The sequence below is a fragment of the Phoca vitulina genome, unplaced genomic scaffold (assembly GCF_004348235.1).
Source record: "Phoca vitulina isolate PV1807 unplaced genomic scaffold, GSC_HSeal_1.0 scaffold47, whole genome shotgun sequence".
Taxonomy (NCBI): domain Eukaryota; kingdom Metazoa; phylum Chordata; class Mammalia; order Carnivora; family Phocidae; genus Phoca; species Phoca vitulina.
The window spans coordinates 7,358,629-7,375,879 of NW_022589750.1; the positions used below are offsets into that span (position 1 = coordinate 7,358,629).

The following is a 17,251-nucleotide window of genomic DNA, read 5'->3' on the forward strand; positions in this document are numbered from 1 at the left end:
GGTCATGATCCTGGAGTCCCGGGATCGAGTCCCGCATCGGGCTCCCTGCTCAGCGGGGAGTCTGCTTCTCCCTCTGATCCTCCCCCTCTCATGCTCTCTGTCTCCCATTCTCTCTCTCAGATAAATAAATTAAAAATCTTTAAAAAAAAAAAAAATTTCAAGACAGCCACCTGGCTCCGTCTGCCATCTTCTACACTTCTTATGCCACCTGGGATTAGGTGTCCCCAGCAGAACCAGAGGCAATCTGTGGGATCAGTCCTCCGCTGGAAGCCCTCACTACCCACTCCCCGGGGGCGGAACTGTAGTGTCCAATATGGTGGCCACTGGCCTCACAGGGCTATGGGACCCGTGACATTGGCTAGTCAGAATGAAGACGTGCTGCAAACATCAAACGCATAGATTTGGAAGATTCCGCATGAAAAATGTAAAATGTCTCATCCAGAATGCTTTGTTTTTGATTACCTGCTGAAATTATATTTCAGATGTCTTGGCTTTCAATCAAACTACTACTGAAATTAATTTCACCTCTTCAGTCTTACTTTTAAGGTGGCTCCTAGATAATTTAATATGGCCAATGTGGTTCCCATCATATATATATATCTTTTGTTTGTTTGTTTAAGGTAGGCTCCACACCCAGCAAAGAGCCTAACGTGGGGTTTGAACTTGTGACCCTGAGATCAAGACCTGAGCTGAGGTCAAGAGTCAGGCACTTAACCGACTGAGCCACCCGAGTGCCCCTCCCATTATATTTCTATTAGACAGTGCTGATCTAGAAGAAAGTCCATCACTTCAAACATGCTATTATTAATTCTCAAAACTCTTTCCCCATGCTTGGTTCCAGACACGATGTCTCACCCCTCATCTGCAAAGACAATGTTTAATTCAACCACACGGCGGGATGCTTTCTCGTAACGGTGATCAGGTGAGGAAGTATGACCTCCTCGTGTCCCCTGTGATCCCTCCAAATGCTTTGCAGGATGCCCGAAGACAAAAGGGAAAATAGAAACGCAGGGGTAGATCTATAAACCGAACACACACTCAAGTACAAACTCAAGGAAACATCAGAACGGATTCTTAAGCTTTTTAGGAAAATGACCAAAGCCTGCTTTGATTTGTGTTTATGTGGTATCTCTTCCAAAATAGAACGTGTGTAGTTGAGCGTATAAATCACCTTTACATGAAATGCCACCATCCTGAATAAATCTGCATATTTCACAAAGTTCCCACAGGTCACTGCTATGCAGTTCTGAAGTGAACTATCTTATTCTCACATGACCGCAAGAAGCTCTGCTATTTCTGAGTCGGATCTCAAGTGTGAGGTTACTTCAACATCATGCATTCACGCCTGCCATGAATGTTGGTGGAGGGTACTCACCTGAGGGTAACAAGATTAAGTAAAGAAAGGGAAATCAACATGTGTGAAGCCTTTAGCCTACCCTAGAAGACTGCAAACTACCAGTAGGGAGCCGAAGGTCTGTTTTGGCAGATAAAGTTTTATTGGAACACAGCCATGCTTGTTCATTTACATACTAAGGCTACTTTTCAGCAACAAAAGCATAGCTGAAGAGTTGAGACCAGAGGGCCCGGGAAGCCGAAAATATTTACTATCTGGCCCTTTCCAGAAAAAAAATTGCTGACCTCTGGCCCAAAGGTCAGTTTTTCGTCTCTTACAAGGCAGGCAGAGTTTCACACCCTGGACATACAAGGTTGAAAAAAACTAAGATGTAATGTATGGCGATTAAAATAACATAATAAAATAAAATTTAAAAAATAAATAAATAAACAAATATTAAAAAAAAAAACCTAAGGTGGTGAATCCACAGCATGGAGCGAGACTCCCATTCAGTTTCTCTAGGAACCCCGAAGCACATTCATTTTGGATTTCTCAAACAGGACTTGTGTTCACAAAAACCAGTGTTTTTCAAACTTTTTCTTCCCATCGAGAGTCACTGTAACAAATACATTTTACCACCAACCCTCTCTGCACCCACTCATCTACGCATATAAATATCGGAACCAACTTTGTCCAGATAATCCTGTCTTGCTTTACTACATGGGATCAGCTCTCCTATTTTATCCTATCATGGTGCCTTTCATTTAAAAAAAATAACAATAGATTTTATTATAAATTCATGTCTTGTGATTCACAGTTTAGAAAACTCTTGGTATTAACACCAGCTTTTGATGGTCTACCTCTGGTCTTCACCATAAACCAAAGGTTATAAACTAGTAGCCATTCACCTTCAGATGAAATTGATCTGCTGCACCCATGCAGAATTTTGTTTTTTACCGTTACTTTTGGTATTTTATGATTATTATGTTATTTCTCAATTATATTTTTTTAAAAAGTCAGTATTCCGAGATTATTTTGAAAATTCAGAGGGCATGGCAACAATGAGTCTACTTTCTTACCGGAGCTGAGAAGTGATTTCCCCCATGCTTGCTACCAACTCGCCACCCTTTGCCACAGGGCAAATGCACCTGAAAATCTGAAGAATTTTCATCATAGGCATTAGCTCCCCATGACCTCCCCCCAAGATAAATATAAAACAGATCCAATTTGTTTTGTTTCCATCATTAAACCCTAGCAGGCATTCTAGTAACCCTCTGGCTTTGGGGAGAGCTTTTTTAACGGATACTTTTGTGATCCCAAATCCTCCCACACCAGGAAGAAAGAACGAGATCTCATTAGAAAGAAAAACAAGTAGCTTTTATTTCTTACACAAAAAAAAAAGGAAAGAAAGAGAAGAAAAACCCACAGCATTTGATGAAAGAACGACAAGAATAATTAGAGTCCACCAGGAAATTAAAAAAATTAAAAAGATGCCAGATTTTGTTTACTCAAAAGCTTTATTTGGGAAATGAAATAATTTCATCTTTTTTTTTTTTTTAAGATTTTATTATTCATTTGAGACACAGAGATAGAGAGAGAGAGAGCATGAGCAGGGAGAGAAGCAGAGGGAGAGGGAGAAGCAGGCCCCCCACCGAGCCAGGAGCCCAACGTGGGGCTCGATCCCAGGACCCCGGGACCACGACCCGAGCCGAAGGCAGACACCCAACCATCTGAGCCACCCAGGCGCCCCCCAAATAATTTCATCTTTGCAGCATTTTCCTAGAGCCAGAACTTTTTAAACTATCAAGTTAGAACAAAAGAGGCTCCAGCTTGGAAAGGTGATGAGGCACGCAATTAACTTTAGTTACAGCTTAATCCAGTTCTTTTTTTTTTTTTAACTACATGAACTTTGTAAGAATCTACAAAGATTTATGACTGTACCAAACGCATCCATCGTTTTTGACTTTGTCCTTCAAACCAACCTGGCCAACTTTGATATTTCCTATCGAAAGGAGAGATCTAATCCAAGTAAGAACCCTGAAAAAGGGAAAAGGAATTTTATTCCCATAATTTGATTGATTACTTCCTACTCTGAACACTCAAGAGAAAAAGCAAACTTTAAAAAAAAAAGAAAACTTCTTCCTGTCTGTACTGGGATTCCCCCACTAATCTTTAACAAGCAAGCAACAACCATAAAACACAAATTACTCACGAGGATCCACAGGCCAATCATGCTAGCTGGGTCCCCAAATCTATACGCATCAAAATATTGAGGAAGTCATCTGAGATGAAAACTGGCCATTGAAAGATGAATTGACCACTGACCCAAATCAATTCAAGGCTTTAATTCACCCACTCTGGGAGGAGAAAAACATAATGCTATTAACTTGTTCCATTCTCCGGAATGTTTCTGTCATGGTTGCCAAACCTCCAAAACCGAATTTTTATCTTCTGGAGCATGGACTTATTTCTTAATTGTATTCTCCAGAATGGTACCGTGGAATTAGAAGCCCTTGGTTCTTGTCTTTTAGCTGAATGTCGAGCGTGGCACGGCGGTTCCTTTATAAGCAAGAAAATCTTTATCTCCCAGATATCTTCCATAACTCCAGCAACCTTTAGAGTCTATGCTTCTATCTGGCTGGAACCAAAGGAAATTCACATCACCAGCCATGTCTTACGTAGCAATGACCTGACCACTAGAGTAAAGGGCTTGGTTCTCATGATGACGGTGATTAATAAAATAATAATGAAGATAGACAGAATCATGCTTTGGGGTGACAATTAGGTTGTGCCCTGATTGAGAGTATTAGCATACCTAAAGTAATAAAAAAAGGAATGTCAATCAAAAGGTGCACACACAGGGGAGCCTGGGTGGCTCAGTCGATTAATCTGCCTTCAGCTCAGGTCATGATCTCAGGGTCCTGAGATCGAGCCCCGCGTCGGGCTGAACACTCAGCGGGGAGCCTGCCGCTCTGTCTGCTCTTCCCCCCCGCTCTTTCTCTCTCTCAAATAAATAAAATGTTTTAAAAAAAAAAGGTGCACACAAAGCAAAGAGTGAGAAATCTGGATGTTGGCAGTGACTCAGCCATGCTCAGGAGGAACAGGCAGGCGGTCGGGGGGTTCTTACAGGCAACTGGGAGCCCAGGACTGCGTGATGCCCGGGGCAACGAGACAGAGCCAGCAGCTCACCTGGCCCCAACTGCCACGAACAGCGAGCAGCCTTCCGATTGCATGTCCCACACTATTTTGGCTTTCCCATACAGCAGTTTAGGAGGAAACTTGCTCATTTGGACCACTTCATAGTTAAGAGGTTTGTGGGGTTTTTTTTTTTCATAGTCATTGTCCATATTTAATGGGTGGGGGGGAAACCAAGCAAATGGCCAGGATTTCTGCTATGCCCAATAAAGATGGATTCTGTCATCAGATTACTTTTCTAAAAAAAAGAGAGGGAGAGGGAAAAGTTGAGCAAAAACACAAGTGGTTTGGTTTTTCCATATAGACCAACAGACTCACAAGATCTACAAATACCACCTCTACTATTTACTTGGCTGTATGACCTTGGACAAGTTACTTCACCTTTCTGGGCCTCTGTTTCCTGGGCAGGCAAAAAGTGATAGGATCTACCTAGTAACAGTCATCATATTAATAAAATATCCAGACTACATGCAGTAACATCCAGCACAAGGTAAAGCCTCACCAAACGTCACTAAATTGTTACCTTCGTTCTAAAATAAGAGATCGTCCAGACAGAAGATCAATAAGGAAACATTGACCTTGAACAATCCTTTAGACCAGATGGACCTCACAGACATACACAGACCCTTCCATCCAGAGTAGCAGAAATACACATTCATCTCCAGCACACGCAGAATGTTCTCCAGGACAGATCACGTGCTGGTCTGCAACACAAGTGTTAACCAAATTTAACAAGACTAAAACCATGTCAAGTATCTTTTCCAACCAAATGGTATGAAACTAGCAATCAATAAACAAGGGGAAAACTGGAAACATCATGAATATGGAGATTGAACAATCTGCTCCTGAAGCAGTTTTAAGAGGGAAGTTTATAACAACAAGAGCCTACATTAAGAGGAAAGAAAGATCTCAAATGAGCAACTTAACTTTACATCTCAAGGAACTAGAAAAAGAACCACCTAAGCCCAAAGTTAGGAGAAGAAAGGAAATAACAAAGAGCAGAGCAGAAATAATTGAAATAGAGACTAAGATGATATATTTCATCAAATGTCCACTTCAGGGTTCAAATATTCTGCTATTTCTAAAAAAGTTTCAAAATGCATGAAGAAAAGCGTAGAGCAACTAAGATGGAAAGATGCCAAACAGCCAAGTAGGGAATGGTATTAAATCACAGAAATTCTCTTATCTACGTAAGCATTAGTAGCGGGTCCTTCACACAAAACAGGTTCATAAAACTAATCCAATCAATGGGGCACCGGGGTGGCTCAGTTGGTTAAGTGTGGACTCTTGATTTGGGCTCAGGTCATGGTCGCAAGGTCGTGAGATGGAGCCCCCTGCTTGGGCTCTGCGCTCTGTGCTGGGCGTGGAATCTGCTTAAGATTCTCTCTCTCCCTCTCCTTCTGCCCCTTCCCACCACCCGCCACTCTGTCTCTAAAAAAAAAAAACAAAAAAAAAACTGATCCAATCAAGATAAGGGAATAATGATGAAAAGGCAACACTAAGTTCTCTGCGTCTCCAGATGCAGTATGCGCGGTTTTGTTTTAAGTAAAGATGTAATGTGGATAGCACTATTTTTACAGTTGTTAAAAATATCAAAGGAAATGTTTCAAGGGAGATTTTCATTACTCTGGTAAACCAGAATCTCAGATGCACAACTGTGTATTTAAAAACAGAAGCAGAAAATGCCAGGGTGCCCCCCAGACGGGACGCCTGAATCTAATGACGTGGGCATCCGGGGCTCAGCAGCCCTAGCGGGAAGAACCACCCTGGGTGCCCAGGTCCTGGTTATCCAGTGTTCTAGAAGTTGGATTTTCTCTGGTCCTTCCTTATTCTTGAACCCTGTGATCAGTCCGCGTCTGTTTTGCTCTGGTCTCATAAGCCACAGTGTCTAATAAAACAAAGGTGAAAGCACCAGGTCTAGTGAGCAGACAGAATAGGTAAGCTGGCTGAGAAGATCTGGGCTGTGCTGGACCTCAGCCACAAAGAGCAATCATTCCACCCCATAACCAGCTTCCCCACCCGACAACAGCTCCTCCCGTCTTGTAGCCAAAAAGCCAGAAGCCCACGACTGATTTGCCTCTGACCCCTAACCGCAGTTCTTTGTGTTCTCAAAAACCTGTCCTTGGCATCATCGAAGTTTCGGCTCTCCAGCACGAGTAGGATTCGGTCAGGGTGGGTAACTTTTTATACCGTCTTCACGTTACATGCGCCAGCCATAAAAAAAGAGAAGCAAAAGAAAAAACGAAACGGTCTCTGTGTTTGTTTCAGGGACAAGAGAGTAGGAGGGGAGCCATGAGCCAATTTTACTGGGGAGTCAGCTGAGGGAAAGATGAGCATGTCTGGAAGCAACAGGTGCCGGCAGGGGCAGGGGAAGTTGGCAGGCCTGCGCTGGGGGCGTTCGGAAGGAAAGAAGGAAGGGGGTGGAGACAGAGCTGGTGGGCAGAGGAGTCCTTCAGTAGGAGCCCTCATCCCCTGATGCCATGAGGCATCTCCTCCCTTCTTTGTGGATACGGCTGTTTTTCCTTTGGTGTTAGAGTAATATCAGATACTAAAACTGTTCAAAAAAAAACCAAAAAACAAAACCCAAATAGCAAAAGAGTGCCTGGGTGGCTCAATCGGTTAAGTGTCTGCTTTCGGCTCAGGTCATGATCCTGGGGTCCTGGGATCAAGTCCCTTGTCGGGCTCCTTGCTCAGCGGGGAGTCTGCTTCTCCCTCTGCCCCTCCCCCTGCTCATGCTCTCTCTGTCAAAAAAAAAAGTGCAGACAATTCTCAGATGACCCTCCACCCAGATTCCCCTAAAGTTAGCATGTCACATTACTCTCATACAGTGATCCAACTGTACTCTCATACAGTGATCAAATTCCCATTTTTCCATCAGGATCTAATCAAGGGTGCCACCACCGTGTTTACTCACCAGTGATTAGTCTCTTGTCTCTGATCTGTGACCATTTATCAGTCTTTCTTTGTTTTTCATGATCTTGACGTGTTTTAAGGATACCGATCAGGGATTTATTCAGCTGCCCTGCCATTTGGGCTGGTCAGACGATTTGAGGGAAGGACGCCCTACAGGTGAGATGCCCTCCTCACTAGCATACCCCAGGGGTGCATGATCTCCGCGTGATAATAAGGCAGTGTTAACCTTATCACCTGGCTACAGTGGGGCCAGCCAATGTCTCCTCTGTAATGTTCCTATTTTCCCCCTGCCCCCCTGCGTAACTTTCACCTGACCACCACTCCTCTCCCCCCACCCACCCTCCCCAGGCATGGAGCGGCAGTCCCAGGAAGGGCTCTCCAGCTGGGACTCTGAAAGCAGCCTCCCGTGACACTGTCCCTCGTGGGTGGAATCTTCATAATGCGTCTCCGTGCATTCGGGGTTAAACAGGCTTCTGTGGGGCGCCTGGGTGGCTCAGTTGTTAAGCGTCTGCCTTCAGCTCAGGTCATGATCCCAGGGTCCTGGGATCAAGCCCCGCATCGGGCTCCCTGCTCAGCAGGAAGCCTGCTTCTCCCTCTCCCACTCCCCCTGCTTGTGTTCCCTCTCTGTCTCTCTCTGTCAAATAAATAAATAAAATCTTTTAAAAATAAAAAAATAAACAGGCGTCTGTGTGCTGCCTGTTAGGAATCATGGGACCCTCCTCCAGAGCCTGTACAACTCGGGGGAAGGAATAAGCCTGCATCACTACTGTCGAAATAAAATCATCTGGAAGTATTTTCATTCGAAGCTGGCTTTCAGAAACAGAGGCAAAACACACTAACGAAACTAATCTGGGGCATCTGGCGTTCCTTTCCACTCATGCACCTTTCCAATATAAACCTCCTAATCATTTATATCTTGTTTCCCAGGTTTATGGTGAAGGCAAGTCTCTCTTATTTCTCTCCGAAGAATAAACTCCCCGCCTAAAAGGAGTGAGCTCAGACCTGGATGAAAAGCACAGCGTGGTCACGCTAAACACACGATCCACGCTCTAAGTGCTACCGAAGGCGACCTGCCCCGCTTTCCCTAATTGAGACAGCACTCACTCTCTGATAACTGAGGTTTTTCCAAGTTCATTGGCTTGGGTCCCTTGCTGACTCTCCCTCCCACTAGATGGCACTACACGTCACCTTCAAAGTGGGTCGCCCTCCACAGTCTGCAGGAAAGGATTCTATTTTTCAACTATGCAAGAATATCACACGCCTTGTGGCAAGTACTAAATTTCATTCTTAATGAACACTCCCTCTTTTCTTTCTTTTTTTTTTTTTTAACATTCACGGTCACCTGACAGCTTCTGAAAGAGGTCAGATCTGAACGTTTGGGCTACAGTCCTCAAGGGATCACAGGATGGCATGGTAGTCTTGACTGCATGACAATGCGCAAAAAAAAAAAAAAAAAATCAAGAGTTGCATCACCAGAGACCAACAACTGGGAAGATGCTTCAGGTTACTGAACTCCTCATTTCTTCAATTTTTCAGTTCTGGTTTCACCCAAGTTTATCTGTTAACTGTATCAGGATCCCCCATAGAGATTCTTAAACTGTATCAAATTAGCAACAGTGCTGTTCAAACTTTTAAGACCTTAGGACTAGGGAGTTGCAACATTATGTGGTTACAATATTACTCTGATTGCGCATTAAAGGCATAGCTTCCACAAGAAATCTCAGTAACTCATCACCTCAGCAGAGATCAATTTTCAAAAAGCGGGGAGTCTAGTATCACTGGGAAACGTACCAAGAGAGGACGCTCTTTATCAGCCAAGTTACTATGACTTGGGGGAGGAAGATGCCCCCCCCCCAAGGAAAAGTGCTAAGTGTGTAAAAGTTCCCAACAGGACCGGGCAATTTGACTGATGGTAATTGCAATTTGCAGTTGTTCACATGCATCCCTTAGAGATGGGAGGCCCTTTCGTTGTTTAGATCAAGTAGGTTTGTTTGCTCTGCAACACTCTTCCCCTCCCAATGTGAGCATCTGGTCTATGTAAGGTTAGTGCCTAATGTCATTAATTGCACAGGCTTATTATTTTATTCCCATGACCCCCTCCGATATACAGATTTGGAACATATGCTTTCCTGGCCAATCAACAGACTTATGTATATGAGACAAATATTCTGGCCACAGGGTTCTCTTTTTAAGGGAAGGGCAGATCACAATATTATGGAAGATTTTTCGCTCGGAGACAGCTATGCCTTTCACATAAAACGTTATCAGCACACGATAAATCTCATTGTTATAAAGGAATACTGGAGCATGCGAGCGATTTCAGTTCCAGGCTGTAACAAACGTGGGTTTTGTTGTTGTTTTCAATGCCTGGACTCACCAGTCCCAAAGCCTGTTCCATATCCTGGGTGTCTGAGAGTGCTCAAGAGTTCGACAGACACTTTAAGAACTTGCCTGTTACTAATTCCACCACTTTGCCCATCTACTCGGTGTCTCTGCTCTTGCACGCACCCCTGGACACACACACCTACTCAGAGGAACGAGGCCGTCTGACTGGTATTGCTGGGAGCCCCTAGAAGAGACATTCAGCTAACAAAATGACAGCGCTGGGGCTTCTCAGAGGGGGCTGTTTGCAGTCTCTCCGTGGATAGAGAGTGTATAGTCCCAAAGAGCCCCTGGGAACTCTATGCATAAGAGAAATTGCACCCTCTCCCCCTGTAGACAAGCACCCTGGACTCGTGGTCCAAAGCAACTTCTGCCCGCTTTCCTCCTATCCCACATCCCTTCCCACTGTTCTTAACTCTGCTCTAAGGACAGAGGAACTCTCCCTGGACTTCAGTCCCTATGACCTTGCATGGGTGGCCAAACTCTGCAGCTCCCTTGGCTCGAATTTCATTTCCACCCCTTCGTGCAGAAAGAGCTTGTGGCTCAGGAGGGTGGGAAACTGCACATGGAGGTACTCTGCAGCTGCTCCCAGCTGCTAAGAAAGGCCGGTTTCTCCTGATAGGAACCGAAAGTTCCTCTGTTCCGTCTGCCTCTTCAGTAGACTTGGAAAACAAGGCAATGATCGGTAAAGGCCAGAAAGTTTTAAATTTGGATGCAGCTGGGGTGGGGAGGAGAGGGGCAGAGAACCAACTCCTCAACTCCAAGCTGAGTGATCTTTGACCTTCTTGGATGCTATCGAGTAAAATAATTTAATGATACTCTTCTCCACTCAAATTATCCAGTATTGCTAAAGAAAACATATCATAACGTAGGAAAGAAATGTGCTGGCACTTTTAGAAACGTGGAACACTTACTATCTTGCCCCAAAATTCGAGATGAGACGGAAATGTTACAGAAAATAAAGTGTTATACATACATATATATGTGCGTGTACACGTGTATCTTCAATACTTTATAAATAGGTATCTTTTGTCTTACAGAAAAAAAAAAAAAACCACCCCAACACACCTTCTTGTTGGCGCAGAAATACACAGGGAGAGAGGGGCCTTCTTATTCAATTCTGAGCTCACCTGCTCTTGTACTACAACAAAGGCATTTGACTTCCAGAAAAGATTTTCCAGAGTTTTAAAGCAAATGCGACAATTCCCTACTTTCCTTTAGGAACCCCCCACCCATATAATGGAAACGCAGACTGTTCATCGCGAAGCTTTGCTTTCCCATGACACACAAGCCACAGACATTTGTTGTCCTGCTATCGCGTTTGCTAAATTAAGTAATGTGGAATGTTTTTTTTAAAACTCCATCAGGGTGGAGTTTCACATGCAGAAGACTCCACTCAAGCATCCTCTATTATCATTAACAAATTTCCTGGAATCAAACACCTGCCCTTTTTCATTTGTTCTAAGAATATTAGGACATTTTAAAACAATTGAGAGTAACTTCCTTTCTTAAGAGATTTTGAAAACACTCACTTTCTTGTTTTCACTACAAATCTGTTCAAATGAAGAAATTGATTATACTAGTGGTGGGGGGTGGGGTGCAATTATGTTTTCTCCCAGTGAGGGAAATTTACCGAAACATCCCAACCATGGTCTCCTGGTTGTTTTCATTCTCAAACTCACTCTCCATGGCATTTTCCTATTTGCTAACAACAACACACTTCTCCCTTCGTCTGGACAGTAGGGGGCACTGCCACAGTGAACTATTATGGTCATCTGTGAGATTTCACGGGGCAAAAAACACGGCTGGACATATAGGATTTTCCCATGTCAATGAGCATCTAAAAAATATTTTACACATTTTTTTCTTCCATAATTCACTTCAGGGTGCAAACACTGGAGTTTTCTTTCTGTTCATGTTGGGGGGGGAGCTGGGGGAGTCAGCAGTATGTGGTAGAAATCCTCTCTTACAAATTTAAGGTTGACTCAGGAAGGTCTCACCGAATCCCTAGTTGTAAATATTGGCTAAACACAAGCAGTAACGTGCACTTAATATAGGTTAAGTAGTATTCCGTGCAAGAGATTTTTTTTTCATAGTCAGTCTTCGGTCTGTCTCACAAACATCAAACTCCCAAGTTCAGAGCCAAGATGAAAGAGAACTGTAGCAACATTTCATTAAATAATCGCATAATCCAGCCTGCATAGGTGGAGGTCTTTTTTTTTAAATAAGTTTTATATGTAATTGAGTTAAACTGAAATTTATGCATCCAATAAAAACCATTGCAAATGGTGAAACAAAGACATTGCTTCGACACTTAGAAAATTAAATTCACCAAACCATGAAGTCTACCGTGTAGTTATTTTTGTAACCACCATAAATTGTTTTATAGCACTCCTCTGCTGGAATAAACAATCTGAGGAGAAATTTACTTTACAGCGTGCATCTCGTTTCCAAAAGAGAGAGTGACCTAAAAGTTTGACTCTTTCCTTTCTTCTTCTTCTTTTTTTTTTTTTTGTTAGTACTGTTTCTAGTTACCTTAAAACCTTCCTTCTCTTCCGTGAGCTTACAAAGGCTCACGGAAAATAAGATCCAAGTCTGTAGATATCCTGCGCCCTCAAATACTCATTTCTGGAATAAGAAGAAACAATCGTACTTTGTGGAAATAAGAACTATACGGCAAAATGAAAATAAAGGGTTTTAGTACTAAATATTTCACCGTATTTAATGGCACCTCAGAGCCAAACGTTGTCTTGGACCTTTCGTGAAGTTGCCTTGAAATGTGTTCCCTTACAGCACTATATGAGGCCCAATTCAATGCAAACTGCTATAGATAAGAGTTTTAGGGGTCTTTAATCACTTCTTTCTTGTGTCCTTGATGGAAAAAACAGAGCTGCCTTTGTGCTTAAAAAGAAGGACCTGTTGTTTTCAGATTCAACAGGTCATTTTTATAAGAACTTCCCAGAGGATACAACATAAATGACAGAAACACAAGGCGATTTTTTTAAGTGGCTGATGATTTTAAATGATATATATTCTATATTAAGGGAAGGTTGTTTGTTTTTTTTCCAACAAATGGAAAGTTACTGTTTTAAAAGTGTTTAATGTTTGAACTTGACTTTTAGGACCAAATGTTTTCTCTTAAGTTGGCTTACTGTAAATTCGGCTCCCGAAATCAATCTGAGGGTGTACCTGACGAGCCTCAAGTAAATAAATTTGTCAGATCATGTTCATTTCTGCTTGGGAGATGAATTATTTATTTAGAGGACTTTTGAAATACATCTAAATTGTGCTGTCACTTTTGTAATGTTCTTTCTGTTAAAATAACGAAGAGAATGCATACTTAATGAACAAGATAAAACTTTCTAAAATGAAAATTCTGGCCACATGACTTTTGGTTGTTCTCAGAGAAAAGAAAACAGGCCAATATTTTATGGCAAATAAAATCCAGGTGACACCAGGATTTATTGGAGTTTGGCTGATTCCATTATTAAAGGTGGTCTAAATTTGAGAAGTCTGGCAAATTTAAGATTAAGAACCGAAATCAGACTTGTTTCCTAAACTTTTATTAGGAGGCTTTTTCACAATGTAACCAAGTGTCCCTATTTTTCCCCCTTTTCTTCTTTTAAAGAAGAAAAAATTGCCTAACTCGTGTGTGAAGAGAATTGTTTGAAGACCTTTAGGAAAGTTTCAGCCAGGCCAAAAACACAAGGTACCATTCCCTTTAAATTTAGCAAACACTTTCCAAAACTCATTCCTCACCACAAACAAAAGTTATTATCCAGGAAGCCCTTCCTTAGAGCGCATTGTCTGGTTGCTGGCACTTGCTCGAACACGTATTTCCCAACTACCTAGACTCTGGTTCTTGACACTTTTACTGAGTCTCGATATTACTTACCACCTAGGACAAGGATCTGGCAAAAGGTCAAGGTAAATGAATACTTGATGGCAAAGACTGCAGGAGCCCTGGGGGGATGGTTCAGCAGATAAAGAAGAAATAGAAACAGGCGCTCTGGGGAACGCATGGACTAGGCTGCAAGGCTAATAATCGACGAACAGGTTTCTCACGTAGGAGGTACTTCCCCCCACCCCCCCTTTAGCTAACAACAGGGCTACTTTCATGGAGCAGGAGAAAAAGATGGGATTGGCCGTGTGAGGAAAAGGAAATCCCAAAGACTAAAGAAAAAATCGTGAAGGCCAAAATTTCCCTCCCACCGCCTCCCCCGACACCCACTTCCCTGGAAGCAGAAGGCACAGTGGGGAACAAGACCCCTCAACTCAAGAGCAGTCACTGCAGGAAACCGGGAGGAGGGGAGCTGGGGGCCCCCCCAACCCGCGCACCCCGCCCTTCGGCTGCCCCCCCCACCACCACCCCCACCCCCCGGCCGTGCCCTGCGCCAGCTCACCGGTACCAGGCGAGGCCCTTGTCGTAGCTGCGGTCGAAGAAGTGGGGCTCGGCGCCCACGGCGCGCACGTCGGGGTGCACGCGCAGGAACTCCAGCAGAGCCCGCGTGCCGCCCTTCTTCACGCCGATGATGATGGCCTGCGGCAGCTGCTTGCTGCCTTCGTCCAGCAGCAGGGCCAGGGTCCCCGGCGGGGCCTCGGCCACGCTGCTCCCGGCCCCGGAGCCGCCGGGACCGCCGGCCAGACCGGGGGACTCCTCTTCCCAGGCCGCCTCCTCGCCGTCGTGGCGCGGCGCGGGCGGCCGGAGTCTCCGCCACGGCCGCAGCTGCAGGAGGCGCTTCCTGTGCGCCGCGGCGGGCCACACCGCCAGCTCCCTCGGGCCTCCGGCCAGGGCGCCTCGCCCCGGGGCCCCCGCCTCGTCGCCGCCGCCCGACGGCAGCACCACGGGGCCCGCCAGGGTCTGGCAGCGCTCGGCCAGGCAGTAGAAGACGTACAGGGACGTGAGCAGAGAGCAGAGCATCAGCAAGAACTTCCGGAAGATGCTGCGGGACAGCGGCTCGGCGGAGGTGGGGTGGGCGCCGGCCGGGCCCGGAGGGGCCATCCTAGCCGGAGGCGACGGCGGGCCGCGCGCGGGCCATGCTAGGCCGGGACTCCGCCAGGTGCCGCGACCTCCTGCGGGGGGCCCCGCATCGCCCGTGCGTCCCTGCGGCCGTGCGAGCTGCGCCGGGGCCACGGAGCCCCCGGCGCCTCTGCGCGAGATCCCTGCCTCCGGTCGAGGGGGCGGGAGGGGGTCGTGGTGCCGTGCTTAAGAAACCATCGTCTTAGACTCGCCCGAGTCCTGAGCCTTGGGGTCGCGCTCGGCGCCCCGGTTCCCTGAAAGTCGCCCGGAACGGGGGTCCTGGCGGCGGCGGCGGAGGCGGAGGCGTGCGTCTCAGCCCCGGCCCCGAGCGGCCTCTCGGCGCGGATCCCCGCTCAGCGATCGTGCATCCCTCGCTCGGTCCCGCGGAGGGGACTCGAGGCTCCCGGGCCGCGGAGCTCCGTGCGCTGCGGACAGCGGCGAGCGACAGTGCCTTCCTTCGTGCCCGTGGCCGCCGGGGCGCGCCCTCTGCGCCCGGCTACGAGGTCCCACCGACTCTCTCCGCCCCAGCGGCAACCAGAGGCCCGCGGTGGGCCGTGCACACCTCTTCGAGCGCGCCCGACTGCTCCAAACTGCCCTCGGTCCCCACCTGGGAGCGGCGTGCCGGAGCCGGGCTGCGCGGGACCTGTCAGCGGCCGCGCCACTGCGCTCGCAGACGCTCCCCCGCCGTCTCCGGGCCGTCGCCGCCGCCACACGTGGGGCGCGGAGGGCAGCAAACTTGGCGGTGACGTCAACGGCCCGGGCCGCACCAGACCCCGGACGAGCACAGTGGGGCGGACGGGGTGGGATGGAGAAAAGGTGGCGCGGACCCCGCCGCGTCGGCCCAATGACATCGGAGAGGGCGGGGGCGACCGGGGCGACGCCCCTTCCCCACTCCGCCCTCCCTGCCCCGCCGCTGCCTCGCCCCCTTTCCGGCGAGCGGGGGGTCTGCGGGGGCTCCGGGGTAGTCTGACTGACAGCTAGGGCCGGCCGGATCCCCGGGGGCCTGACTTCCACCCGAGCCACCTCGCAGCCTCGGCTCAGCCCCGACTCCCTCCGAGCCCCCGCTCCCGCCTCTGCCGCTCCATCCTGCCCCCCCGCCCCGCCCCCTGCCACCTCCCGGGCCCTTTGGAAGTTTTGTCGGCTGCAGTCGCCGGTACCCGCTGCACGCCACGCCCCCGTTTGTCTGGGGCGAACTGGATTCCTCCCCGCGGCTCCGACTTGCACCTACTCCACTGTCCGCGGCGGCCCGGGAGCCCAGCCCTTTCGCCCCTCGGCAGTATTTTATTTTGTCTTTCCTTGTGTCTGTTCTGCCTTGTATTAGTTTGGGATGATCGAGAGTTCCCCAGGACCGAGAAAGGAACAACTTCTTAGGAAATGACCCAATAAAGGAACCAAGGAGAGAAATCAGGAGTTTTAGAAAAAAATCAGTTCCGATTCCACATCCCTATAAGCAGTTTTTGATGAAGGAATTTTTTTATGTTGCTTGTGGTGGAGTGTGTGTGTGTGTGTGTGTGTGCGCGCGCGCGTGTGCGCACGCGTCTCGGTAAAGGAGTTAAATAGCCTTCCCTAAACAGCGGTTTCCTCTTTCTCTTGCCCCCCCGCCCCCCGACCCTATATCCTCTTCACGCGCTCCTCCGAGAGTAGGTCAGGAAAGGATACAAATCACCTTGCTGTTTAATGGAGGGAGGTGGCCCGTGGACCCCGCATGGGGTGGTTTTTTATTCCGTTTCGATTTGTTGCTGATTTCTTAGCTTCCTTGTCTCAGCAGGACGCCTGGCAATGTGGGCGGGAGGCTGACCGCTCCGCACCAACCCGTGTAAGTGACACTGGCAGCTTGCTGGGCCCAGTGTAGATGCTGCCCTGTGCCTCACAAGATGCCCACTGCTGGGACTTCCCAACCTTCTTCTCGCCTGCCTTCCTGCGCTCTGTGCTCTATTTGACCGTGGAAGTGGACGTCAGGGGAGTCCTACTGGTAGACCCTTCTAAAGAGCATCTGGTGATTCTAACTCTGTGCGTGGGTGGAGCTGGTGTATTTGTGCCTTTGCTAGACACGGTTTTATGTTTATGAAGTACCAATCCCACCCTCTTCTACAAAGCTGCCAAGAGCTCCTGAGCTTCTGATGCTTTAAAGCAATGAACTTTTACAAGGATGAACAGCGAGGCCTGCCAAGGTCTGCTGTCTCTTTGTGTCCTAAAATTGGATATCGACAAACCAGTTCGGTGTTAATACTGTCTTGAGCTTTAATATATTTTGAAGTTTTTCTCTAGATATTTCAGTCTGATTTGCAGAAGGAATACATAAAAACAAAGACCATTTTGAAGTGAGGCTGAAAGCCTATGCAGTCTCATAAATGCCAATAAACATGCCTTGGTTTCCTCCTGGGAAAAATGATCTCCACTTTCCCTTC

General features: G+C 47.0%; 1 protein-coding gene across 1 annotated transcript in view; it reads right to left on the reverse strand.

Moving 5' to 3' along the window:
• Positions 1-14,825, reverse strand: part of HS3ST3A1 (heparan sulfate-glucosamine 3-sulfotransferase 3A1) — a 95,357-nt gene extending 80,532 nt beyond the window's left edge. Inside the window, exon 1 of the mRNA XM_032432163.1 lies at positions 14,227-14,825. Within this exon, the coding sequence (XP_032288054.1) occupies positions 14,227-14,825 (599 nt within the window). The remainder of the gene's footprint in view (positions 1-14,226) is intronic.
• Positions 14,826-17,251: the final 2,426 nt, after the last annotated feature.